The 26,244-nt window shown below is 39.3% G+C and overlaps 2 protein-coding genes across 2 annotated transcripts; one reads left to right on the top strand and one right to left on the bottom strand.

The window, feature by feature from the left end:
• Positions 1–184: 184 nt before the first annotated feature.
• Positions 185–679, bottom strand: LOC115671043 (uncharacterized). Its single transcript, XM_030592499.1, has one exon. The coding sequence runs from the start codon at positions 677–679 to the stop codon at positions 185–187; it is 495 nt and encodes a 164-aa protein (XP_030448359.1).
• Positions 680–14,866: 14,187 nt separating this feature from the next.
• On the top strand, positions 14,867–18,296 carry LOC115666162 (uncharacterized). Its single transcript, XM_030587938.2, has 2 exons — positions 14,867–15,467; positions 17,775–18,296. The coding sequence occupies exons 1-2, from the start codon at positions 15,103–15,105 to the stop codon at positions 18,016–18,018; spliced, it is 609 nt and encodes a 202-aa protein (XP_030443798.1). The 5' UTR covers positions 14,867–15,102; the 3' UTR covers positions 18,019–18,296.
• The last annotated feature ends 7,948 nt before the right edge of the window (positions 18,297–26,244 follow it).

The following is a 26,244-nucleotide window of genomic DNA, read 5'->3' as shown; positions in this document are numbered from 1 at the left end:
AAATCGTGGTATACACCATTTCATCGCTTTTAACTTGGAATTTTTTGACCCATATAACTCTGCTTTTAACTTGGAATTTTTTGACCTATATAACTCTGCTCTGCGCTCGAGGCAACGGACGACGATCGTCCGTGTATTTACAAAAAGATGTTGGAGGATTGAACGAAGTTCAATTTACAGCTTTTCATCTCCTTCGATATTGTATGACTCGTTCGATTATGTCCAAAGCGACGACTTTCGAAGCGCTCATCTTCATAGAGCTCGACCAAACATTGAACGGGACTTGGGCATAGCTCGGCACGACCATGCACGCGTCCTCCTCCTTCTTCAGATCAGCCGGAGGCAAGAAACAGTCCATCAACAACCCCTTGATGTTGAAGTCCACCTCCTCGATGGCCCGGACCTCTTCCATCCGCATCCTGGAATGGCTCTCCGAGTTCTCACCGAACCTAAACAAGGACACCGAGGCGTGAGCGATGTTTATACTGTCAATGGTCCGGTAGTCCTGGATTGGAGACTCCATGGTCATCTCCCAAAAGACACTCTCGGAGCTCAACGACTTGATCCTTAAGAGGTGAGAGTCTTCCAACTGGACCAAGAGGCCGGTCCTCTGGCTGAAGTAGCCCCACAGCGTGTGCCAGATTATCTCGACGTTGCTGCTGCTCCTGGCCCTCAGCATGGACGGCTCAGCTTCAAGCTTGAGGACAAAGCAGTCTTCGTGGTTGATCGCCTTCTCGCCGATGCAGACCGAGTTGGAGAACAAGTCCGACGTGGCCCTTGGATCAAGACCCGGCTCATAATTTCAAGTGTTCTCTCAGCAACTAGTCCTATTCAATGTGTAGTTTTTCCTATTTGTTTGTCGCCTCCCCCCAACTGAAGCTCTCATGCACAAAGAAAGCAGCCCTTTTCACCCGCGCCGCCTCCTCGTGCGCTCGGTCCACGAGCACCCCATGCCATCCGGTCCTCTGGTCGGTCTCATGGCAAGATCCTGATCACCCATGCCGCCGGAGTACCTTATTATGTTTCTATTTAATTTTTTTTTATTTTTTAAAAAAGAAAAAGCGCTTCTCGCAGGCCATCAACTTAAAACCTTTTAAAATGTGCATTATGTTGTAAAATATTGCGTTGCAAGTATATAATAGAGAGAATAGAGATTAAATAAAGAATACAGATAAACAACAAAGATATATATTTTCTCTTTTCATTATGTTCTCATTTCTTCCACAATGACCAAAACTAAACTCCTATTTATAAGAAAACAAGAATGTACATATCATTAATGTCAATGTATTGAATACGGCCCATTCTTTTAGCTAAACCCATGATGACCGCGCATAAGAGTAGCCACGATTCCGAGTAGACACGATCCTGCGTACACATTGCTCCAATTTTCAACTCAACAGGTCGGCCGAGCTCGTTAAGATTCAAAATCACGAGAAGACACCGTCCCCGGGCATTTCTCCAGTGATCCCTTGTCTCTTGATTGATTATTTTTATTCGTGACGGGACGAGAAGATCACTGTGACACGAGAATGTTACCAAAGGTGAAGCATAGCCGAGTTTTCAAGCATTCAAACTTATAAGAACATCTATAAGTGAAGTTAAAAAATAATATATTTGGAATTCGTTGCTCCAATTCTATTGGAAATGATTAGGGTCTTTGGTGCAAAAGATTAAAATAAAAAAAAGAGAGATTGAATCATGGGGGGGGGGGGGGGGGGAATTTCCCTCTATTGTCAAGGTCAAGGTGGAAATCTTGGACCACGAGCCTCACCAATAGTTTTGAAAAATGATGATAATAAAATCGAAATTTTGACAACGAAGCGTTAGGAGAATTTTTTTTTTTTGATCTGTCCTACTCTAACTTTGAATAGGGAGATGAACATTCATTGGAGATTATACGTAGAATGTAGGTTATAAATGTACCATAATAGGTACATTGAATATACATTCATGTATGTAGGTTACAAATGTACCATAATAGGTACATTGAATATAATGAATATTCATTCATGTATTTCATAACACTCCCCCTTGAATATTCATTGTATTCATTATATTATGAATGTGCATTGAATGATACTGCCTCATTAAAAACCTCAAGCCGGAAAAACCCAGTGGGACAAAAACAGGACAAAATGGAAAAAGAGTACACAGCACAAATTTTAAGATCTCTCCCTTTTGTAGATGCGTTAATTGCCTCGTTAAAACTTTAAGCTGGAAAAACCCTGTGGGAAAAAACCAGACAGAAAGAAAAAGAGTGCAATGCATAGTTCATAATATCTCCCCCTCAATTTGAGCTGTATAGCCGCTGCTGGGCTAGTCAATCTTGCATCTTATGAACTCGCCGCATACCAATGCCATATACTAATTTCTCAAAAGTTGACGTTGGCAATGATTTGGTAAAAAAATCTGCAAGATTATTTATGGATTGAATCTGCTTAACATCAATTTGTCGACTTTCTTGGAGTTCGTGAGTATAGAAAAATTTCGGCGAGATATGCTTGGTCCTATCACCTTTGATATGTCCTCCCCTAACTTATGCAACACAAGCAGCATTATCTTCATAAATTATAGTGGGAGAATTTGTAACCGGTGTTAAACAACAAAAATTGTGAATATATGTTATAACGGATCTTAACCAAACACACTCTCCTCCAGCTTCATATAAAGCAATAATCTCAGAGTGGTTGGAAGATGTAGCTACTAGCGATTGCTTCGTAGAACGCCAAGAAATGGCGGTGCCGTTATAACAAAATAAATAACCGGTTTGAGAGCGAGCTTTATGTGGATCAGATCTATATCCAGCATCGGTATATCCAACTAAACCAGAGGTAGTGGAATCCTTGGAATAATATAATCCCAGATCTATGGTTCCTCGGAGATAACGAAAAATATGTTTAACTCCATTCCAGTGTCTTCGAGTTGGCTCAGAACTAAAACGTGCCAATAAATTTACCGCAAAAGCGATATCTGGTCTCGTACATTGTGCCAAGTACATCAAAGCCCCAATTGCATTGAGATATGGTACTTCATGACCAAAGTATCTCTTCATCAGATTCTCTAGGACGAAACGGATCCTTTTGGGGATCTAGAGACCTTACAGCCATTGGGGTGCTCAATGGGTGAACCTTGTCCATGTTGAAGCGTTTAAGTAATCTTTCAATGTATGCTGATTGATGGACGATTATTCCATTTGCTTTATGCCCAAGCTCTAGACCAAGACAAAGTTTGGTTTTACCCAAATCTTTAACTTCAAATTCCCTTTTCAAATACTCAGCAGTTTTAGCTAACTCTTCTGGAGTTCCAATTAAATTTATATCGTCGACATAAACTGCTACAATAGCAAATCCGGTTTCTGATTTCTTAATAAACACGCATGGGCAGATAGGATCATTCTTGTACCTTTCCTTAATTAGGTTCTCACTTAGGTGTTGATACCACATGCGACCGGATTGCTTTAACCTGTACAAAGATCTTTGCAATTTTATTGAGAATAAGTTACGGGAAGTGCATGGATTAGACATTTTGAATCCCTCGGGAATTTTCATATAAATATCCAAGTCTAATAAGCCATATAGATATGCCGTCACAACGTCCATAAGACGCATTTCCAATCTTTCAGATGGTACCAGGCTAATGAGAAAACGAAATGTAATCAGATCCATCACAGGTGAATAAGTCTCATCATAATCAATCACAGGTCTTTGGGAGAATCCTTGGGCAACGAGTCGGGCTTTATACCTGACAACCTCGTTTTTCTCATTTCGTTTCTGGACAAATACCCATTTATATCCAACGGGCTTTATATTATCGGGGATACGAGTTATGAGTCCAAAAACCTCTCATTTGGCTAGGGAAGCTAATTCAGCCTTAATTGCTTCCTCCCATTTAGACCAATCTTGCCTTTGACGGCATTCAATAATAGATTGCGGCTCACAATCATCATTCATAATTTTATGAGCAACTGAGAATACAAAAGCATCATCAATGATGATTTCATTCCAATCCCAAATCTCATTACAATATGTAATGGGATTCTCAGTATTCCTAGGGTTGGTGATCTTTTCATGGGTTTGTGCCTCTTCAGGGGCAATAAGCTCTTTGGGGGCAATCATAACACCAGGCTCTTCTGGAGCAGATTTCTGATTCTTTCCCCTTCGTTTTCGAGGAACAGTGTCTTTTGATCCTATCGGTCTACCGCGTTTCAAGTGTGGGGGATTTTGATCCATTTTAGCTTGTCCTTCGGGAACAACTATCCTAGCTGGAGCATTTACAGCTGGAATATGAGACTTCGTTACCTTGGTAGCATCATTAAATGCGTCAGGAAGTCTATTGGCCATAGCCTGTAAATGGATTATGCGTTGCACCTCATTTTCACACTCAGGAGTTCTTGGGTCTAATTGAGATAATTTTTTCTCATTCCAGGAGAAAACCTTAATTGGTTTTTGCTTCGCAGCCATGTCAGTTTTAGGTGTCCCAATTGATGGAAACATAGTCTCATTGAAATGACAATCTGCGAATCTAGCAGTAAAAAGATCACCAGTAGTTGGTTCCAAGAACTTAATGATGGACGGTGAATTAAACCCAACATAAATGCCCAAACGGTGTTGAGGACCCATTTTCGTTCTTTTTGGCGGTGCCATAGGCACCTGTATTGCACAACCAAAGGTGCGTAAATGTGAAATATCAGGTTCATAACCAAGAACCATTTGAAGGGGAGATTATAAGAGACTAGCAGTGGGGCGCAATCTTATTAGGGCTGCCGCATGCAAAGCTGCATGACCCCATGCTGTATCGTTGAGATTCGTTCTCAATAATAGAGTGCGGGCAATGATTTGGATATGTTTAATTAAGGATTCTACCAATCCATTTTGAGTAAGAACATATGCGACCGGGTGCTCAACCTCGATTCTGAGTGAAGCACAATACGTATCAAAACTTTTTGATGTAAATTCACCAGCATTATCCATCATTATGCTTTTAATTGGATAATCAGGGAATTATGCCAGGAGCTTTATAATCTGCGCAGGTAAATGGGCAAAGGTGACATTGCGCGTAGATAATAGACAAATATGGGACCATCTACAGGATGCGTCCACTAGTACCATAAAATATCGAAACGGTCCACTTGGTGGTTATATTGGTCCACAAATATCACCTTAAATTCTTTGCAGGAATAAAGGGGATTCAAGATTAACCTTTGTTATAGAAGGTTTGGTAATGAGTTTTCCTTGTGAACAAGCTTCACAATTATAATCTTTGAACAACAATACCTTTGTATCCTTTAAAGGGTGCCCTTTTGTATTCTAAATTATTCTACGCATCATTGAAGCGCCAGGGTGACCAAGGCGATCATGCCATAATCCAAACTGATCAGGGTTTACCAATCTCAAGGATATGGTGGAGTAGGTTTCAACAACCTTAATTATGACACAATACAAACCCATAGAAGAAGCTTCCAGCTTCTCATGGATGGTCTTCAAGCCCATCTTATAAGAGGTAATGTCAATATATTCTTTATTTTGCTCATAAATAGTCTCAATATGATACCCATTACGGCGTATATCTTTGAAGCTAAGCATATTCCTTTTTGATCTACTGCTTAGAAACGCATCCTCAATATGCAGGATGGTGCCTTTTGGCAAAACAATTGTGGCATTCCCGAAACCATCAATAATCGGAATAGGACCTGATATTGTATGGACATGTGTCTTGCGCAATGTCATACTCGAGAAAAAGTGTCTACTACGAAATATGGTATGTGTTGATGCACTATCAAGCAAACAAACATCTTCCTTTTTCTCGGTATTTTCCATTTGCATTTATGTTGACAACTTCAGGTGTCAAGTATCATAAAATTTTTATATTATTTATAGGGTCAAATAAAATTTCAAAATAATAAATATTATATCAGGTTCATAAGCATTTCATTGCATAACCATATTAAAGAACAATAAAAGGTAATACATTTAAAGAAAAGTAACTAGAAAAGAAATTATTAGAATCATAAAATTCAAAGTCTAAGTTGTCATCCACCAGTCTGATACTTCATCAAAGTAATCAGAGGTCTTTAAAGAAATCAGAGACATCCAGGGATGCATTTGCTACTTCATGAGCAAGAGGAGTCCCACCAACAGAGATATTGTTGGCCTCAACAATGGTTATAGCAGTAGGATGAATTTCAATGGCGTGAGATTCACCACCATTGCCCATATTTTTTAAAGATGCCTGATATAGATCAACAAAGTGCTTTGGCGTACGACAAGTACGTGACCAGTGCCCAGTCATGCCACGGCGATGGCAAATACTTTCATTAGTCACCTTCTTTTGCTTCTTTTCTTTGTCATGATTCGGGCCAAAGTTAGATTTCCTAGGGCTGTTAAATTTCTTGCCACCCCTTCGAGGATTATGTTTTTGCCTGCGCTTATAGCCCTTAAAATGGCCAGTATTTTTCTCAGAGTTAGCATGTGATTCAGGCAATGCTTTTGAACCAGCGGGTCTAAGATCATGATTTTTTGAGCTGCAATTCATTAGTTTGCTCAGCAGTGAGGAGCATAGAAATTAATTCAGAGTATGTGGCAAATTAACGCTACCGGTATTGCTGTTGCAATACAATATTCGAAGCATGGAAGGTGGAGAAAGTTTTCTCTAACAGTTCCGCATCAGTGAGCTTGATACCGCATAACTCAAGCCGAGAAACAATATCAAATAAAGCGGAGTTATAGTCAGATATTGATTTAAAATCTTGCAATCTGAGATTTTGCCAATCATATTATGCTTGAGAGAGGATAACAGTCTTGGTATGATCATACCTATCCTTCAACCTCTTCCACAGGGTATGAGGGTCTCGAACGGATAAATATTGAGTCTGCATGCTCTCATGCAAATGACGACGAATAAAAATCAGTGCATTTGCTTTATCTTTTGCATTTGAGGTTCCGTCTTCTGTAATTGCATTAGCAAGACCTTGCCCTTGGAGGTGCATTTCCATGTCAAGGCACCAGGATAGATAATTATTTCCACTCACTTCCAGGATGTGGAATTTGGGCTTTTCAATGTTTGACATAATTCTTGCAAAAATTATTTACTTAGTTGGTAGATCTTCGTGCTGATAACGTGTTGTAAAATATTGCGTTGCAAGTATATAATAGAGAGAATAGAGATTAAGTAGAGAATACAGATAAACAACAAAGATATATATTTTCTCTTTTCATTATGTTCTCATTTCTTCCACAATGACCAAAACTAAACTCCTATTTATAAGAAAACAAGAATGTACATATCATTAATGTCAATGTATTGAATACATACATTGAATAGGGAGATGAACATTCATTGGAGATTGTACGTAGAATGTAGGTTATAAATGTACCATAATAGGTATATTGAATATACATTCATGTATGTAGGTTACAAATGTACCATAATAGGTACATTGAATATAATGAATATTCATTCATGTATTTCATAACACATTATCATTTGCAATCGGGGATTTTCTTGTTTTGCTTTGACTATTCACTTTCGTGCAACTTGCGTGCAACAATGACCCCCGATTCCCTCCTCTCGTCAATCTACCACCTATACAAATATGCATCCTCTCTATCCTTAACAATGCAAAGTTTCTTTGTTATAGGGTGTCGAAGCAAAAGGAGGGAAATGTACGATCCCTCCACCCAGTTCCTGCTTGTCTTTTCATCTTTTGTCTCCGGCCTCCTTCTCGCCGGCTAATCCTGCCCGAGCGGTTGTTACCACAGGTCCCGCAGAGGAGTAAGAGCCTTATCTGAACTAGTTCCTTTTTTTTTTTTCCCTCCATGTCCGCGCGATATACTTCGCTCCTAGCAATATAAATAAATACGGATAGAGTGTTTTTTGTTGATATGATACTCTTGAATTTAATATCAAGAGATGGAGTTTGTTTTTTGTTGATATGACATTCTTTGGCCTAATACCCAAAACAACTTTAAACTTTAGCTTTTGTCTCAATTTTACTTTTTATCTCGTAAAAATCCTCCAACTTTAGGTCATGTCTCAATTCTACCTTAAACTTTTTTTTGTCCCATAAAAAACTCCCAACTTTAGATTGAGTCCCCATTCTACCCTAAACATTTTTTGTGTCATAAAAAACCCTCAATTTTGGGTTTAGTATCAACTTTACCATAAACTTTTTATTTGTCTTATAAAAATTTCTAACTTTAGGTCCAGTTTTAATTTCACTCTAATTATTTTTTTTGTCTTACAAAAGATCATTAACTTTTACTTGAATCCCAAATTTGCTCTCTATTAATCATTCATCAAAATTGCCCTTAGTGATTTTGCGCTTGTCGATCTCTCATGCTTGGGAATATTCCATCTCTAACGGTCGGAGAACTTGCACCCGGAATGCTCGAACAGCTCATGCTTAGGATGCTTGAACAGCTCGTGCTCGGGAGTTTTCATCTCTAGTTTCCAATGAGAAATTTTGGAAGGAGGGTTAATGTGGGCAGATTTGTAACGCAAGTAAAAGTTTGTAGTTTTTTATAAGACTATAAAAATTTTAGGATAAAATTGGGACTAGAAAATTGGGATAAGACCTAAAGTTAGGGGTTTTTCATAGAACAAAAAAAAAAGTTTATGATAGAATTGGGACATGATCTAAAGTTGAGGGTTTTTTATGGAACAAAAAAAGTTTATGGTAAAATTGAGACATGACCTAAAGTTGGAGGTTTTTTATGAGACAAAAAGTAAATTTTGGATAAAAGTTAACGTTTGAGATTTTTTAGGGTACTAGGCCGATAGTCTTTTAGCTTTATTACACTGATGATGATTTTGTACCGGCCATTTGATGTTGAAAAGATGAAAGTAGGTGTATCACATCGAGGGAGTAATAATCTAGAGAAGGTCAAAGGATGTTGGACTTTCATGAGTTATTATGATTAAAGAAGACGAAGCACATGGAATGTGGGGGGTGCGCAATGCCATTATTCCTAATCATGAGGTTAAAAAGCAGAGATGCCCATCTTAGCAGGGCGTTTGTATTGCAAAGCCTTCGGATTGGAATGCACTAATGGGTCTTCTAATTAATGTGCCAGCTTGAGTCACCTTCAAAAGTTCCCCTTCTTATTATGTTTATCCTTTTCACTTGGAATTAATCGTGCACTAATTCTTTCGGGTTTAATAAAGTAAGTATACCCATTAGAGTAAGACAAGAGATCATAATGCACCATGCGGTACGCACCATGGCTTAACACGCAAGAAATGGATGAGACCGTAGAGATCTTGCGAGTTATTCTGCAAATTTACCAAAAGTTGGCTGTTAATCACCAGTTGTGCATGGCAAAGCTTCTCTCAGCTTCTATTCTAACATACAAAATTAAACTGCTATAATGCGGCAAAGCATGGATCCACCTAGGTAACAGAACGGACCTGAATGGGGGTTCCAGTGAGACACCAAAGAAAATGTGAGAGCAAAGCAAAGGCAGCCTGAGCACCTTGGGTCATCCAAGATTTAATTGTATGAGCTTCATCCAAAACTACCCTAAACCATTCGAGTCTGTGGAAAATGTCGTCATCTTGATCCAAAGACGGAATTCGAATCGCTCTATTATTATTTTGGTTATTCAACATCAGGTTGGGGGAGGAGTTTTACATGGTTGAAGATAGCAAAAGACGAGTTTAAAGAGATTCAATCTCACATGCTTACAAGCAGCTGTCAAGACTACATCATATCCTGAGAACACCCTGGGATCATTTGTCCCCTCCCCACCATAGTGAACAAAAATTGAAATGCTTTCAGGCTTCGAATGAGTTTCAAGCTCATCCTGAGGAAGTCAACAGAGGGAACACTTACGGATTGCCCTTTCAAGGAGTACAAGATGGCAAACTTAAGCTCAAGCTTACAGATGGCCGTTTGAGGTGTCTATCAAATTCAAGCAAAAGAGAAAAAAATGAAGACGTTTTAAGAGAGCTCACGTTCCACTGGCTTAATGGAGCCATTGGACATATAATAAGAGTGCCACCTTTTACTTGTTTCTTATACTTGAATCTCTCTTCCTTCTCTGTGTTATCAACTTCATCAGCATCCTCCATGAGAAATTTTTGAGCATCTGGACGTCGCCTGCTTGGTCTTGCATGTACTAAAGCAATTGTCATCACAGTCTTCCCAAGCCCCATTGCATCTGCTAATATCTACAATTCACAAAGTCAGAAACCTCCCCTACCTTTTCCATTTGCAAGTGCAAAACAATGAGTGCAAGATAGATGCAGAAGTGAAAAGCTGATCACTCCTCTTGCCATTTCCTGAGCATCCGGAAATTGTGGTTGCTTCGCTGGAGCATACATTTACAGATATAGAAGAGGCCGCCCTGCAAAATTTCGGTCAAATGGTTATAGCATCCTGGCGTCCCATATGCTTAACATAAATATGCTTAACATAATTTGAGATTTGATATATCAAACATTATTGGTTATAAAAATCAAGACTATAGACAAAGGAAGGAAAGTAACAAAAATTTTGAAGTTTAGTGGGTCGGGTCGTCTAACAGCCTCAAAGGTCCTCTTTCATAAAATCATCGAGCCTAGGCGCGCCCAAGTGGACCTATGTGAAGGACTCGAGCTCAAAAAGAAAATTGCTTGTCAGGCCTGCCCAATTTGGGTTTTACAGTAGAGTATTGTACCTGCCACCCCCAAGCCAAAGTAATTTTGATATACATAAGTGGGAGGATTGAGGTAGGCATGTGATGTCCACGTTATAGGCAACAACGCCTGCAATGATTTTGCCAAGAATGCCATTTTCAGTAGTATTGGCGGATCATCATTTTGAGCTGCTCCCATGTACAACTATATCGGCTAGTTCTTCAGGTCATTCCCGCTCTCTAAAGGCCTAACACAGCCACGCACGCACGAGAAGCAGCAGAAGAGGAGAGATTACGATTGTAATTACCTTAAAATCTTTGATGACCATGGGTATGCATTCCGTGAGGTAATATCGTCAAACTAAAGTATCGGAGTTGATGAGGCCAGAGCTATGAGGGCCACATGTGGATATCTTAGTCGAAACCTCAAAGCAAGCACTGAAAACTCACATTAGCTATTAGAATTTGGTAACTTTAAGATAACAATATAGTAATATATTACTCACGTTCAAAAGGATTTATTATTTTCGTTGAAAAAGGTAGTAACAACTCGTCGTTTTCACATAATAAATAGACCGGTGGTTTTTCACATAAACAATTAAGAAAATGTATCAAAACCTGTCAAACTTCTCATAGACCATTACACTTACTTCCTCCATATGATCCTCCCACCACAATACCTGCATCATTGATAATTTTTTGGGTTAATACCACGAAAAACCCTAAACTGATACACTTGTGACACATTTACCTCAAACTATTTTTTTTACCATAAAAAAACCCCAAACTGGTACACCTGTGACAATTTTACCTCGAACATACCACAAAAAACCCCAAACTGGTACACCTGTGACAATTTTAACCCGAACTTACCATAAAAAATTCCAAACTGGTACACACGTGACAATTTTACCCCGAACTAATTTTTTAATAATATTTTTTTTTGAATTTTTTTGAATTTTTGAATTTTTTCTTTTTTTTTTCTTTTCTTTTTTTTTCTTCATCTTCAACCTCTGGCCGGCAAGGTTGGCCCCGCCGGCCGTTGGCAAGGCTCGACCTTGCCGGCGTGGGCGAGGGCAGCCCTCGGCCAACGCAGGCGAGGGTCGCCCTCGCCAGATCCGGCGAGGGCAGCCCTCGCCCGATGCTGGCGAGGCTCGACCTCGCCGGCCGCTGGTGAGGCTCGACCTTGCCGACGTGGGCGAGGGCTGCCCTTGCCCGACTCAGGCGAGGGTTGCCCTCGCCCGCCCAGGCGAGGGCTATTCTTGTCCGACGCCGGCGAGGCGACCTCGCCCTACGCGGGCGAGGGTCGCCCTCGCCGGATCCGGCGAGGGTCGCCCTCGCCGGATCCGGCGAGCAGGCCCTCGCGGCATCGGGTGAGGGTTGCCCTCGCGGGATCTGGCGCGAGGGTGACCCGCGCTGCGTCGAGCGAGGGCGCTCTCGCCGGGATCCGGCGAGGACGACCCTCACTCGACTCAGGCGAGGGTTGTCCTCGTCCGACGCCGGCGAGGGTAGCCCTCGCCCGACGCCGGCGAGGGCGGCCCTCGCCAGCGGCCGGCGGGGCCGACATCGCCGGCTTCCGCCTCTGGCCGGTCGCCGGTCCGGCTAACGGCCAGAGGTTGAAGATGAAGAAAAAATTAATAAAAATTCGAAAAAATAAAAAATAATATTAAAAATTTAATTAAGGGTAAAATTGTCATATATGTACCAGTTTGGGATTTTCTGTAGTAAGTTCAGGGTAAAATCGTCACAAGTGTACCAGTTTGGGGTTTTTGTTGGTCAAAAAAATAGTTCGGGGTAAAATTGTCACAGGTGTACCAGTTTGGAGTTTTTTATGGTCAAAAAAATAGTTTGGGGTAAATGTGTCACAAGTGTACCAGTTTAGGGTTTTTCGTGGTATTAACCCTAACTTTTTTCGGCAGGGTAATGTTTAAAACGAATATTTATAATTTTTGGAGAACAGTTTACTAAAGTTAATAGAGTTGCATGATCAATTTGTTAATCCTCAATTCGTTGCTTTTGCAGAACAACACAGTCATTGTGTTTCCTGGAGCTTTTCCCCTTCACCGAAAGCTCCAACAAAACCCAACGCTCTTCTTTTGTAACACTTTTCTTTTATTATTTATTGATTTAATTCTTTTGTAATTTACAAAAGTAAAGTAATTGATAGATTAAAGAGAAAAAATGTTATGTGTTGTTAAATTGGTTCACGTAATTGATAGATTAAGCGTGATGAAGTTTGTTACTATACGTTTTATAACATCCATCTTTTCAGAATTTAATTGGCCTGATTCCAAAAACAAACACCAACTTTAGGTCAAGTGATAATTCTGGCCCCAACTTTTCTTTGTCTCGTAAAAAATCACCAACTGTCACTTAAATCCCAAATTTGGCCCCCTCAACTTAGAACCATTGATTATCCAACTTAGCTATTTCACCTCAATAATAAATCAACTTGGATTGCTAACTGGATTTAAAGCACTATTAATTTGGCATCTTCTCTAAGCCACAATTTGAAGAATAATGGTGAAGCTGTTCGTCGCTCTCCTTCACTTCACCAGCAAGTCAAAAAGATCTCAAGATTGAATCTCTCTGGCCAGACTCACAGTTTTGTCGTAATCTAAAGCTGTAAACCACCACCCATTGAGAAACGCCAAGGACGAGATTCGTCAAGGTCACGACTAGAATATTTTTTTTCAAACCAGGGTGACCTCAAACCAAGAGTCAACGGGGAACCAGATTTGGAATAAAGGTAAAAATTGGTGATTTTTCTATGGGAGAAAAAAAGTTGAGGCCAGAATTATCACTCGACCTAAAGTTTATGTTTTTTTTTTAATTAGCCCGAATTTAATTATATAAATCGTATTATTTAATATATCAATTTTGTAAAATAATTTAACTTACTCAATATTTTTTAGATTAATTTTATAAACCAGTCTTAATATATTGTGTATTCACTAACATAACATATCTCTCCAAAGCTGCCAGGTACAGTTTAATATATCACGGATTTTCCTAAAGGCAAGGCAAAGTCAGCTTTGAAATTGATTGATGTGGTCATGTTTCAAGAACCCAAAATCACCACCCTTCATGCAAGTCTCCTACACCACTCAAAGCTCGAGGACAGTTTCTACTTTTTGAGAACAAAAAGGGAAACACTCCCCTCAGCCTCTGGAGACAGTGATGCAACAAAAGACTGTGTTACCAAACCTTTGCAGTGAAGAGGACAAACGAAAATGAGTTGTTTATTTACTAAAGTTAAACAGAGCTTAATCATCTAATCTGTTGAATCCTCCAATCCTCTTTTGGAGCTTTTTGCAGCATAACATAATAATAAGTTGGTGCTGCTCTGTCCGCCAGCTTTACTGTGTTCCCTAGCAGGCCTCTTTTGTTGGGCTAGAGCTCTTTTAAATAGCCAAATATGAATTTCCCATTAAAATCAAGATAATATCCTTATTCAAAGCAGAAAATTAAGTTGACATATAACGCAGATATTTATTTATTTTAGTATATTTCAAACATGATCTTATCGATACAGCTTAAAAAGGAAAAAGGTAAAAGTCGAAACCTAAGTTAAATTCTGATAGACACATGTCCCTTCCTCTCTCTTCTTTAGCTGAGGATTTAAAAAAGTCATTTAAAGATAAGATCATTTGTAATGAATAGGTGACGCTGCCAGGTGCATTGTATGTGCAACAATACTTTGCCTTTTCCCAAAGGCAAGGCAAACTCGTCCTTGAACTTGAATTGGAGTTGAAATCTTGATGCTGGTTTTATAAGGAAAAAAGAAATTCTTGACACTGGTCATGTCTCAAGAAATCCAAAACCACCCTCTTGTCAAGCTCTCCTCCCACAGTTAATACCCTCGTACCAGTCAAAGCTCGAGGATAGTTTCGACTTTTAAGCATGAAAAAGTGGAAAAAAAAAAAACAGAGAGGAAAGACCCTCCTAGCCCTGTCGAATCAGTGATGCCACAAAGTACTGTGATACCAAACCTTAAAGCAGCGAAGGGGACAAACAAAAATCTGCTTTGGACTGAATTTATCATAGCAGTGTTCCGCCAAAGGGCTGGTTCTTTAGAGGTCATCTCAATCAAATCTTCACCTGCTTTATACGGTTTCCTCCTCCTCCTCCTCCTCCTCAAAATGATTTAGCTCTGCCATGTTTCCCCTCTCGCAGTAAAAATCTGAAGAGGGACAGACAGAGTGAAGAGAGGGACAAAAGTACATGAAAAAACCAATAAGTTTCCCTCTGTATTCTCTTCTTCCTTGGGTTACTGTATAGTTTCTCATCATTGTCACTCTTCATCTTGCTCACTCTTCCCCGTGTAGAAAGAGATCGCCTACCAGCTACTCGGCTACAGGACCCAATGCTCAAATCTTAAAAATAACATATCTTTCTTCTTCTTATTCAACCTTTGTGCATTGTCGTTCATGATCTCTGCCGCATCCACCCATATACATGAAGAATCTCTATCCGGCCCTTGACAATGTCAAATTTGCCGAAATGCCATGTTGTTGAAGTCCAAGAGTGTCACAGTTCAGATGAGGAGCCGAGAGCTTGCTGCTCCAATGAGTCTAGCTCTGAGATTGAAGGTGTCGGTGTTGCATCTGAGAAAGACAGGTCGTCCTCTGCATCAGAGTGCTCTGTGGGGGTGGATCTTGAGGATGGGGCTCCTGAGATCAAGGCGCATTTGGCAAACGTGGAGAGAGATTGCAGGATTTGCCATCTGAGCTTGGATGCAACAAATCAAGAATCTGGGGTGGCCATTGAGTTGGGCTGTTCTTGCAAGGATGACTTGGCTGCTGCTCATAAACTCTGTGCTGAGGCCTGGTTCAAGATTAAGGGTAACAAGTAAGTGCTTTAAAAAAGAGTTGATTTTTTTCCTCTTTTTTCGGGTATTTTCACCTGTTTATGATCTTAAAGTGAAATCCTTTTATTTCTGAATTACGATTCATTATGCCTGTCCCAGAGCCTTCAATGTGGTTGAGTCTGAGTCTTGTGTTGGTCGCTGGTAATACAGGAAATGGTTTATGCATTTGTTTGATTCTGGATAATGGGTTTTTGTGTTATAAGGAGGTTCTCTTTCTGGTTAATATGCTATAAATTTGGTTACCTTTAGGTGCTATGACATCCTATATTTAGGCTTCCGTTCACCACAAAAGCGTGGAAATTCTTGATACCATGCTGGGGACCGACCGACCTAATGTTAGAATGTAAGAACATGAACGTGAATAATAAGATGATGCCAAAACAAGAATGTTGAATCGGAGAAAATGAAAGCATGTTTTGAGCATTTTCCGCAACTTACAAGGAGGACATATAAGAGTGTGTTCTTTGCTTTGCCACACCAATTTAATTGATTTCTCAATTCCTGCACTTGGTGCAGTTTTCAGCTTCCTATGAAGTTTTTTCTTTAACACGTCATTGTTAACTGATATAGTTTCAAACAAATTCCAAGATCTTCTGAAAGTTCCCTGGCAAAATACAACAGACGATCATCTTATAATCCTTGACTTGTGAAAAAGAAACCGTGTTCTTCCCTTAGAGCATAGTTTTACCTAGACCACCACCTAAGTTCAGATAAAAACTGTAATGTGGTGTTGAAACTCCGCATAAATCAAGTTCTAAAGGAACCTTCCATGGTGGGATAACCGATTCAAAAGAATCCTATTTTAAAGAGTAAGTCTTTGTTCTCAAGTCTCAAGTAAGTTGGAACTGGCAGTGCCAAAAGTGTGTATCTTGTGACCATACTCAAACTTTTATCAAATTGACTTTGGAGTAACTGGGTCTTGTGATAGACCTATGGTCATGCTCAGTCAGGTATGAACAATTTAGAATTTCTCAGTCTTAGATGACCTATAATTGCAGACAGGTATCGATGGAGAACCTTGGCTCAATTGTTTGAATTAAAATGATGCCTGCACTCATGTACTTCATTCTGTAAGCACTATAAAGTTCAACTTCTTTCTCTTCCTCTTTGAACCAGACCTTTATAATACCTTGTTTTAGTGAGATGCAATGTAGAGCTCAGTTCTACGTTTTGTTTGTTTCGACAAACTCAAGCATGTTGAGTTCTCACTTGTTAACTTTATCAAACTTGATTTATTGGACTAATACGGTAATATCTGTACTTCCTAGCTATTATACCTTTATCCATGTGGCTTACTTTCAAAATATCATCATTAACCTAGAATGATGGTCGTTTAGTTGAAAAGTCTTTCAGTTTCTCCCAAAACCTTTTGTGGTGTGATCCAATTTCTAGTTGCAAATAACTCTAATTATTTCTCGTTTTTAACAGGGTGTTACACCTTCTGATTGAAGGAACTTCTTTTTATAGAAGTAATTCATATGTATGCTGAATCTCAAATCTTTTGTTTGTCCAAAAACACCTTTTGCAGTCTTCTTTTGAAAGAACTCATAATAATTGCTATTCTTGGACTTTTCTTGGAAGATCGATGTGTGTGGAAGAAGATAACCCAAGGGGTCAAGAGTCATGCTTTAACTTTTACCCTGCTGAAAACAAAGAACAAAGAATGCTTTATGAAGGAAAATTTCTATTCAATGGAAGTTTCTGCCCAAGAAAAACAGTATCAAAGACCCAGCAAGAGTATGAGAAAGTCTAGGCATCAACAAATGCATCTGCATCATTTTGTTTGCTATGCTGAAATTGGAGAATTATGAGAGTAAAAATTTCATCAATTATCTGGCGATAAGAGTGCGAAGCTCTCTACTTGACGTGTGTAACCATTGACTCAAGTAAAGCAGGTTCTTCACTCCAACCTCAAGATATATGGCCAGCCATATGTTAATATTCCCACGAAGGTGCCAAGCTTGTCTAAAATACCTTTCTGATAGGCATTTTGCCAGTGCTAAACTAGTCCAACATTAACTTCCTCATCTTCTAAACAATTTATAGGAAGGTGTGCTCTGCAAACTGTTGTAGGTTGAGAAAATGGTTTTTGAGCGGTATTCAAATACAACATTCATCATCTAGAGGAGGGCATTGCCCGAATCCCTACATCCCTACTTTGAGTCTCAGCTTTCTCAGTCTTTAGTACCAGTGCCGTTATTGTACTATAAGAACTGCTGGTTATGCTTCTTTCAGAATTATTCCTGCTATCTTTCTCCTGGTTTGACTGATAACTATTCAAATCTCAGAGTTTGTGAGATCTGTGGATCGACTGCACGTAATGTGACTGGTGCTAATGAGGCTGAGTTGACGGAGCAGTGGAACGAGGCAAGTGACGCTGTCACCACCACAGCAATGACTGCTCCACCGCCTGTGCAAGCTACGGAGACAAGGAACTTCTGGCAGGGCCACCGCTTTCTGAACTTTCTCCTTGCTTGTATGGTTTTCGCTTTTGTTATCTCTTGGCTATTCCACTTCAACATACCCTCATAATTGGGGACAAATGACATGATTCCGGTATGATGGTGAAGAAGAAGGTACACACTCCACCACTTGCAGCATTCACTCAGTTACATTCCTAGTATGTACTGTCGAATTTGCTATATAATCTGGAGCGAGCTATCTTCAGTCGCCGTGATAATATATACCCACCTATGTCTCATGTTCAACCGACTTCCATGTAAAGCGAGTTCTATTATTGACGCTTTGATATGCATGAACGAAACGTGTTATATTCTTTGTAGTTCTATGTGATTTTAGCCCGTTAAATATCCTGATGTTTCTCCGTTTTTAGTTTTCTCTCTGCTCACAGAAATTCTACTTATTTAGAACTCCATAACAAAACAAAAAAAAAACAGTATATCGTCATTGCTTAAATCGAAATGGGAAGGTGTTTGGCCTGAGTGAATTTTCTCTCACTCTTATCTGTGTCTGATTGACAGTTTCGAAAATTCAGTTGATTGCTTCCCATGCTTATTGTTGCTTGAGAGCGAGGCCCTTGAGCCGTAGATTCAGTGAATTGAGAATGCAGCAAGTACCATAGATGGCCATGATTCAGACTGATGTTGGTCTTCTGCTCCATTTCCTACATGAGCACAGTTACTGTCTCGGGAAAATCCCGAGATGTCTGGAGTTGATGTTTGATGCATAATTGTAAATGAATTCAACAGCAGGTCCATCCATACATTGTTAAACATCTCTCATCCTTCGGTCGATGATGTTTGCTTATTCATCACTGCTTTTTTAAGTAGCATTCGGGTTCTGTTCGGTCGAATGCTCTTCCTCATCGCAGTGCCGGTGGCAATACGATCTCGAGTCATTCTATGAGTTTCACAGAAAAGAGGGTCACAATATCTCATTACGCGGTCATGTCGCTGCTCGAGAGTACATTTGATTGCAGTATTGTCTTAGAGTTAGGACATGTTGTTCCTTCTGTATATCCTGTTGTTGTGCATTATTTGCTGCATCAAGGCCTGCTTGTCATCCTGACATACCTGTGGTGTGGCCTATGTCATAGCATTGAGCCTTGATGCTCTCTACTTGCGTTAACGGGACATGATTGAGTCTATTCTCTCTTCCCCCGGCGAACGCTTTCGTCGAACATACGTAGAGTTCGCAACCGCTTATAAACATAGGCGATGGTAATGTTTTCAAAATATGTGGGGGTCGATTTTGTTTTTCCGTGGGTAACTTTCTAAGCATGTCGGTCGTTCAATGCAAGGTAACTTCTGGTCTTGAGATGACTCGGAATCAAACTTCCAAAGCACACAGGGGATTTCATTATCTATGTATATAATTATTTTTAGGGATAATGATACAAATAATTCATGAATTTTGGTCCAGTGTGTAATACGATTCCTCAATTTTTAATTTGTTCAATATGGTCCTTGAACCTTAGCTCGATGTTTAATGTGATCCTTGAACTCTTGATTTATTCAATGTCCTCCCTAAACTTTTAGTACATGTTCAAACTAGTCCTTGGACGATGTGAAAATGTTCAATGACGGTCTCGAACTTAAATTAATGGAATGAAACATTTTCATATAGTCCAGAGATTAATTTAAATATGTACCAAAAGTTTAGAGATTACATTGAATAAATTAAAAGTTCAGAGATTATATTAAAAAAATTAAAAGTTCATGAAATAAATTGCACATTGAGCTAAAATTTAATAACAATTTATGTCATTTTCGGTGAATTCATTTCGTAACTTTTGTTGATTGGCCACGGTGGGTCGTAGAGTGATATACTAAAATGGAATGACATACGAAAAAAGTTACATTTTTTTTTTTTACCAGGAAGGGCGAAAATAAAAAAGAAAAGAAAAGAAAATTCTTGTTTTGGCATTACTCGCTTTATTAATATCCTGCGCGATGCACGGACGTGCATAGCTCGTGGGGCATCTAAACTTGTGTCGCATAGCATCGGACAATTTTTTAGCCAAAAAAAAAAAATAGCATCTGATAATTCAATTTTTTATTGGGTTAATACCACGAAAAACCCTAAACTGGTACACTTGTGACACATTTACCCCAAACTATTTTTTTGACCATAAAAAACCCCAAACTGGTACACCTGTGACAATTTTACCCCAAACATACCACAAAAAACCCTAAACTGATACACATGTGACAATTTTACCCCGAACTAATTTTTAATATTATTTTTTATTTTTTTAAATTTTTTTGAATTTTTTCTTTTTTCTTTTCTTTTCTTTTCTTTTCTTTTTTTTTCCTTCACCTGCAACCTCTGGCCGGTAGCCAGTCCGGCGACCGACCAAAGGCGAAAGCCGGCGAGGGCCGCCCTCACCGGCGTCGGGCGAGGGCCGCCCTCGCCGGTATCCGGCGAGGGCGACCCTCGCTGGTATCAGGCTAGGGCGACCCTCGCTTGCGTCGAGCGAGGGCAGCCCTCGCCCGACGCCGGCGAGAGTCGCCCTTGCCGGATCCGGCGAGGATAGCCCTCGCTCGACACCGGCGAGGGCGGCCCTCGCCCGACACCGGCGAGGGCGGCCCTCGCCCAACACCGGCGAGGGCGGCCCTCGCTGGCTTCCGCCTCTAGCCGGTCGCCGGACCGGCGACCGGCCAGAGTTTGAAGATGAAAAAAAAAAGAAAAGAAAAGAATAAAGAATAAATAAAAATTCGAAAAAAAAAAATAATATTAAAATTTTAATTCAGGGTAAAATTGTCACATATGTACCAGTTTGGGGTTTTTGGTGGTCAAAAAAATAGTTCCGGGTAAAATTGTCACAGGTGTACCAGTTTGGGGTTTTTTATGGTCAAAAAAATAGTTTTGGGTAAATGTGTCACAAGTGTACCAGTTTAGGGTTTTTCGTGGTATTAACCCTTTTTTATTTTGTCATAATCTGATAATTCAATTTATGTGTTAACACTTATTGTGATGAAATGAATGGATCGGTTCATTAAATTAACCTTTTTTTTTCCATATGCCTTTTAACGTGTTGTTGTCTCAACTTTTCAGATGAAGTAGAAATATTTTATTTTTTTGGTAAGAGGAAATTTTTTTTTTATAAGTGGCCATCGGTACACTAAATAATACCATGTGAAGCATTATGGGACACACGGACCAAACTATTATGTATTTGAAGAGTTTGATATATCAATTACTAAACCTATTTTATTTTTATTATAAAAATTAGGGTTAATATTACCAAAAACCCCAAACTGGTATATCAGTGACAAATTTACATCAGACTAATTTTTTTACCATCAAAAATCATAAAACTGATATACTTGCAATAAATTTACTGTCCATTAAATTAGATTAATACCACGAAAAATCATAAATTGATAAATGCGTGACAAACAAAGGGGTAAAACCCTAAACTGGTACAACCATCAATTGTCACGTGTCATTGAACTGAAAAATTTGACTGTAAAATTTAACGGAAACTAACGAAGGGTAAATTTATCACAAGTGTACCAGTTTGGGGTTTTTGGTAATCAAAAAATTAGTTTGGGATAAATTTGTCCTAAGTGTATCAGTTTGGGATTTTTTTATAGTATTAACCCTAAAAATTAAATAAAAAATCATTCTCAACTTTTCTCTAGTATATACTCTACAATGGGGTCTGAAATCTTACACTTTTTACTCTCAGATTTCGAAAAGAAAAACATACAGTTTGCATTCTCATCTCCATAACATTTTAGTTCCTCAATGATATAAAATGTATGTGTTTTTTTTTAATTTCTGGTCAAAATATTATGTTTTAGAAATAGGGATACAAAAAATAGGTGTTAAATTTGAAGATGTAAAGCGTAAATTAAATAAGAAATCCCAAGATCTTGTTTTTACTCTTATTTTTAAGTCATCGAAAATGCATTTCAAGGGTTTAAATCCTGGGAGTTAAATTTCGAACCGTGCCTATAAAATTTCTTAGATAAATAAGGAAGCCGATTTCCAAGCTATCTTTTGTATTTCCATTTAATTTTTTGGGCGGGAAAGAAACTTAAAAATTTAAAATTAGTTTCTTTTTTTATATGGCCAAAAATAAAATAAAATTGGATACTTTCATACTATAACTCCATTCTGCACATGTAGGTAAATTTATCTTATAATTCTTTTTTTTTATTTGGTGATTTGGATATGATCGATTACTAAAGTCTTTGCACATGACGCTCATCGAGAACATGACCATAGTCACATGTCACATGTATCTCTTTGCAAGCTGCAACTAAAGGACATGGAATTGGACATTGAATTTCAGTTGGGAATTCATGTTGTCTTCCTCTATTATTGGGGATTATTGTACAAAAAAAAAAAACCTAAACATATTGTACATCGGTCAATTCAATCTTAATTTTTTCAATTCGGCTAATTTAGTCCTAAATCTTTTGACGATTTGCAAATATAGTCATTCTAGCCATAATCGATGACATTGGACACTGGCTATCTTACATGGTACAACCAACGCTAAACAGCTAGCACCGACGTTGCTTATTTTTGCAATTTTGTTAAAATTTTCTGATTTTTTTTCTTCTTTTCCTTTTCTCTTCCTTTTATCTTCTTTCCTTTTTTATTTTTTTTTTCTTTTTTCCTATCTCCCTCCATCGGTCCAGGGCCTTAGTGTCCACGTTAGCTCCAGCTGTGCTATACGTAATACAGTTGGCATTCACGTCGGCAATTTCCAATCAAAATTGGCTAGAATGACTATATTAGCGAATCGTCAAAATGATTATGACTAAATTGGTTGAATTGACCATCGTATAATATATTCATGACTTTTTGTATAATTTTCTCCCATCGTTGCTTTTCCATGACCCCAAGTCAAAATCACCCTTCCAAGTTGATCAGCCTTACGTTTTACAACACAGATTTATCTTAAGGCTCAAGTTGCCATTTGAAGATTGTATAAATTAATGGTGAATGGCTATCATATGACCTTGGGACTCAATCTTGCGTGCCTACAAGTGTTGCTTCGAATGGTCAGCAACAACATCCGTCGAAGTAATCTCTTGATTGAACGAAAATCCAGGTCATTTGACATCAGCTCCTCCATGATATTACCTCGTTTGAATTTTTTTTATATGAAAATTAAAGTATGGAATGGCCATACCTTAATTAGCAAAAAAATAAATTAGAATGAATGTCCAATACAAAAGCTTCTAGTCAGAAAATATATGGTGTCGGGGTTTGCGTATATGGTGGTGTCGCGATTTGTTTTTGGTAATCGTTTCGTACTAAGTGGTAGGTGATTGGGTTGAGTGTACTAAGTGGTAGGTGATCGGGCTGAGCCATGTAGGTGTCATGTACTTTGTACCAACTTTGAAGATCATGGCCTAGGATGAACATTTCCCTCATTTCTCCTCGTTTTTTTTTTTTCACCTTTATAATGTTCTTCTTAGCTTGCTAGGAGAACATTCATTTTCGATGTCCACATGATTCCATCCGACTGGACGCGACTGATGTAAGTATGCGTCGGCAGTGCCGGGATAGGGTAATTTCGAGAACATAAGAAAGGACGGAGAAACCGATGCAAAGCCCATCGTACCTTGCATGTAAATTGGATCCTCGGGTTCTCGGGTCATTTTTCGATCGGTGATGAAGCACACCAATAAGGGTGCGCATGAATACCATTCTGTGCCCGGGAACTATTTCTGAACAGAAATGATTTTTTTTTATTCTGTGTCCGGAAATAATTTCTGAGTATTTGAAGGCGTTTGATAAACTGACCAAAATTTCTATTCCTAGAGTAGAAAAGAACATAAATGCGTTTGGTAACTACACAAAATTTATGTTCCCAAATAATATTTTAATAATATTTTGAATTGTTTATTTTTTTTTTCTTTCTACCCATTTTCTTCTTTGGCCATGGCCGGTCGCTGGCGACCGGCGGCCGTCAACCGGCCACAGCCCAGGGCCGGCGAGGGCGTCACGGCCCTCGTCGGCCGCCGGTGGAGGCGAGGGCCGTGACGCCCTCGCCGGCCCTAGGGCGTGGCCGGTCGCCGGCCCACCCAGGAAAGAACAACACAAAAATAAGAAAAGAAAAAAAGAAAAAGAAGAAAAAAAAACTGATTCTCAAAATTGTGCCGAGAAATAAGAAGCAACTTTTTTTACTTCTTGTTTCTCTTCCAAAATCGTTTCTCGGCACAAATTTTTGCAAAAATGTGCCTGGGAACAAAAAGTTTACCAAACGCATTTCTGTTCCTAAACTATTTCTGGGAACAAAAGAACAGAAATTTTCACTGTTTGGCACGTTGCCAAACGGGCCCTAAACATACCTTCACCTTGTTCGGCACATATGGGTACCGTCAATTCATAGCGACGAGAGCGAAAATGCACTTCTACGAATCTTTTTGCGGAACCGAGGGCTTTGGTAGCGCATTTCGACCCACATAACCATTTCATTGCCAAGACAAAACCATATAGAAATCTAAAATTGGTGGGCTTTATTTACTATTCATGATTACACTAAATTGAAAATATAACAGATAAAATGTGTAAACTAAGCTAACACCCAAAAATAAAATTAAAAGAAGACCAATTGAATAATAACCCCAACGTGCATGGCATGATTGGCGACATCAATCACTCAAAACTCCTTTGTCCCCATTCCAATTAAATTCGGTGGCGAAACCTCCTTTGAAAACTTGGTAAAATTAATCTATTTTTTTTCATTTTTTTTTCCCTTAGTAAATGACAAATTAACAAATAATTTATTGATGAGAGCCAACGAATGAGGCACCGTCGAGTCTGGCCCCCGACCACTGGACCGCCGCTGGTAATCATCGCGGGCCGGTCGCGTGCTCCGGCGACCGCCGCGGATGGCGCCGCCGACATTTCGACCTGTCATCGAATTCGTTATCATCGGAAAAAAGGCCAAAAAGGCGAGTGATATTTTTATTTTAATTGTTTTCAGTTGTTATTTATGTTTTTCGTTCGATGTTTTTTTTGTTTCCTCTTTAGCAATGTTTTGTTTTCTTTAATAAAGTAAATTTGGTGGGGTTTCGATGAGATATGTTCGATGAGATATGCTCCCGTCAAAGGTAACACGCACCCATAAGCGGTGGGACATCCACCACCCCCCACCTCACACTTTGCGCTTCCTTCGGTCATTTCAACGCCAATACGATCATAAAGGAAACTACGCCGGGCCCTACCTTGAATCCTTGGCAGTGATTACCGAGAGCACCTCATCAAAGTGGGGAAAGCAAGCTTCTAACTATGGTCGCTCCGCCTGTCCAGGTATATACATCTGACGGACTGACAGGTCTATGTTCTTTAGTGCCCGCACGCCCAGCCTTTCAATTGACGAGAAAGTTTTTCTTTCTTCATTTTAGGGAATATCAACGAATTTCACGTTTCAGAATTTAGACGAAACAGTTTAAGGACTTAAGCTTTAATTAATGGTTGGAATTAACGACAAAAAAAACCCTTCAATTATATTTGGTGGCACGGCCCATTTTCCATGAGTGATTTTTAATATATTTATTATGCATTTGTTTATTGCAAAGAAAGTTATACAGGCTCTTTTTCCAAATTGGGCTACTTTTATTTAGGCCTAATTCTTTAAAGAAAAAACCGTTGACTTTAGGTCTAATTCCAATTTTATTCCAAACATTTTTTTGTCTAACAAGAAATCACCAACTTTCGCTTTATTCCCAAATTTTCCCCGTGCCCAAAAGTTGCCATTAGCCTCTTCAAAATTATCAACATCATCAGCCTGTTGCTATTTCATACAAAGGCTAGGGTATCGGAGAAGAGGTACAGTACGCGGGTTCTGATAATGAATCTCTAGCCGACCTTAATATCGATAGTTTCGAGGAAACTAGCGACAAAGTTTGGACGCAGGGGGGCCAGATTTGGGACCATAGCGAGAATTCGTGATTTAGTTCGGGGCAAAATTAAGATTAGACATAAAGTAGGGGTGTTGTTTAGGGAACGAAGCCCTTTCATTCATGGTATTATCTTTATCCTGTGCATCAAAGTCAAAGAAGAAGCATCTAATGTTACCAAATAAATCAAACTTTCTAGGCACGTAGGTAGTCGTGTCACACTTGCAACTGAAAATGCAGAAGACAAAAAAAAATCCCCCTTCGACTACGAAATGCCTCGCAAGAAGTCGTCGACCGCCGCTAATTGTAGGGTTAAGTCCACATTGACACACCCTCTAGAACGTGAGTGGTTGCATGTGTACGCCTGACCTTTTTTATTTTATTTTATTTAACTTTGAAATTAATCGCGGTTAACACGCTCGCCCGA

The sequence above is a fragment of the Syzygium oleosum genome, unplaced genomic scaffold (genome assembly GCF_021117445.2).
Source record: "Syzygium oleosum isolate NSW1041296 unplaced genomic scaffold, Sole_v2.1 Sole_v2.07, whole genome shotgun sequence".
Taxonomy (NCBI): domain Eukaryota; kingdom Viridiplantae; phylum Streptophyta; class Magnoliopsida; order Myrtales; family Myrtaceae; genus Syzygium; species Syzygium oleosum.
The sequence above is the reverse complement of the archived record's forward strand: the minus strand, read 5'-3'. Positions and strand labels throughout refer to the sequence as shown.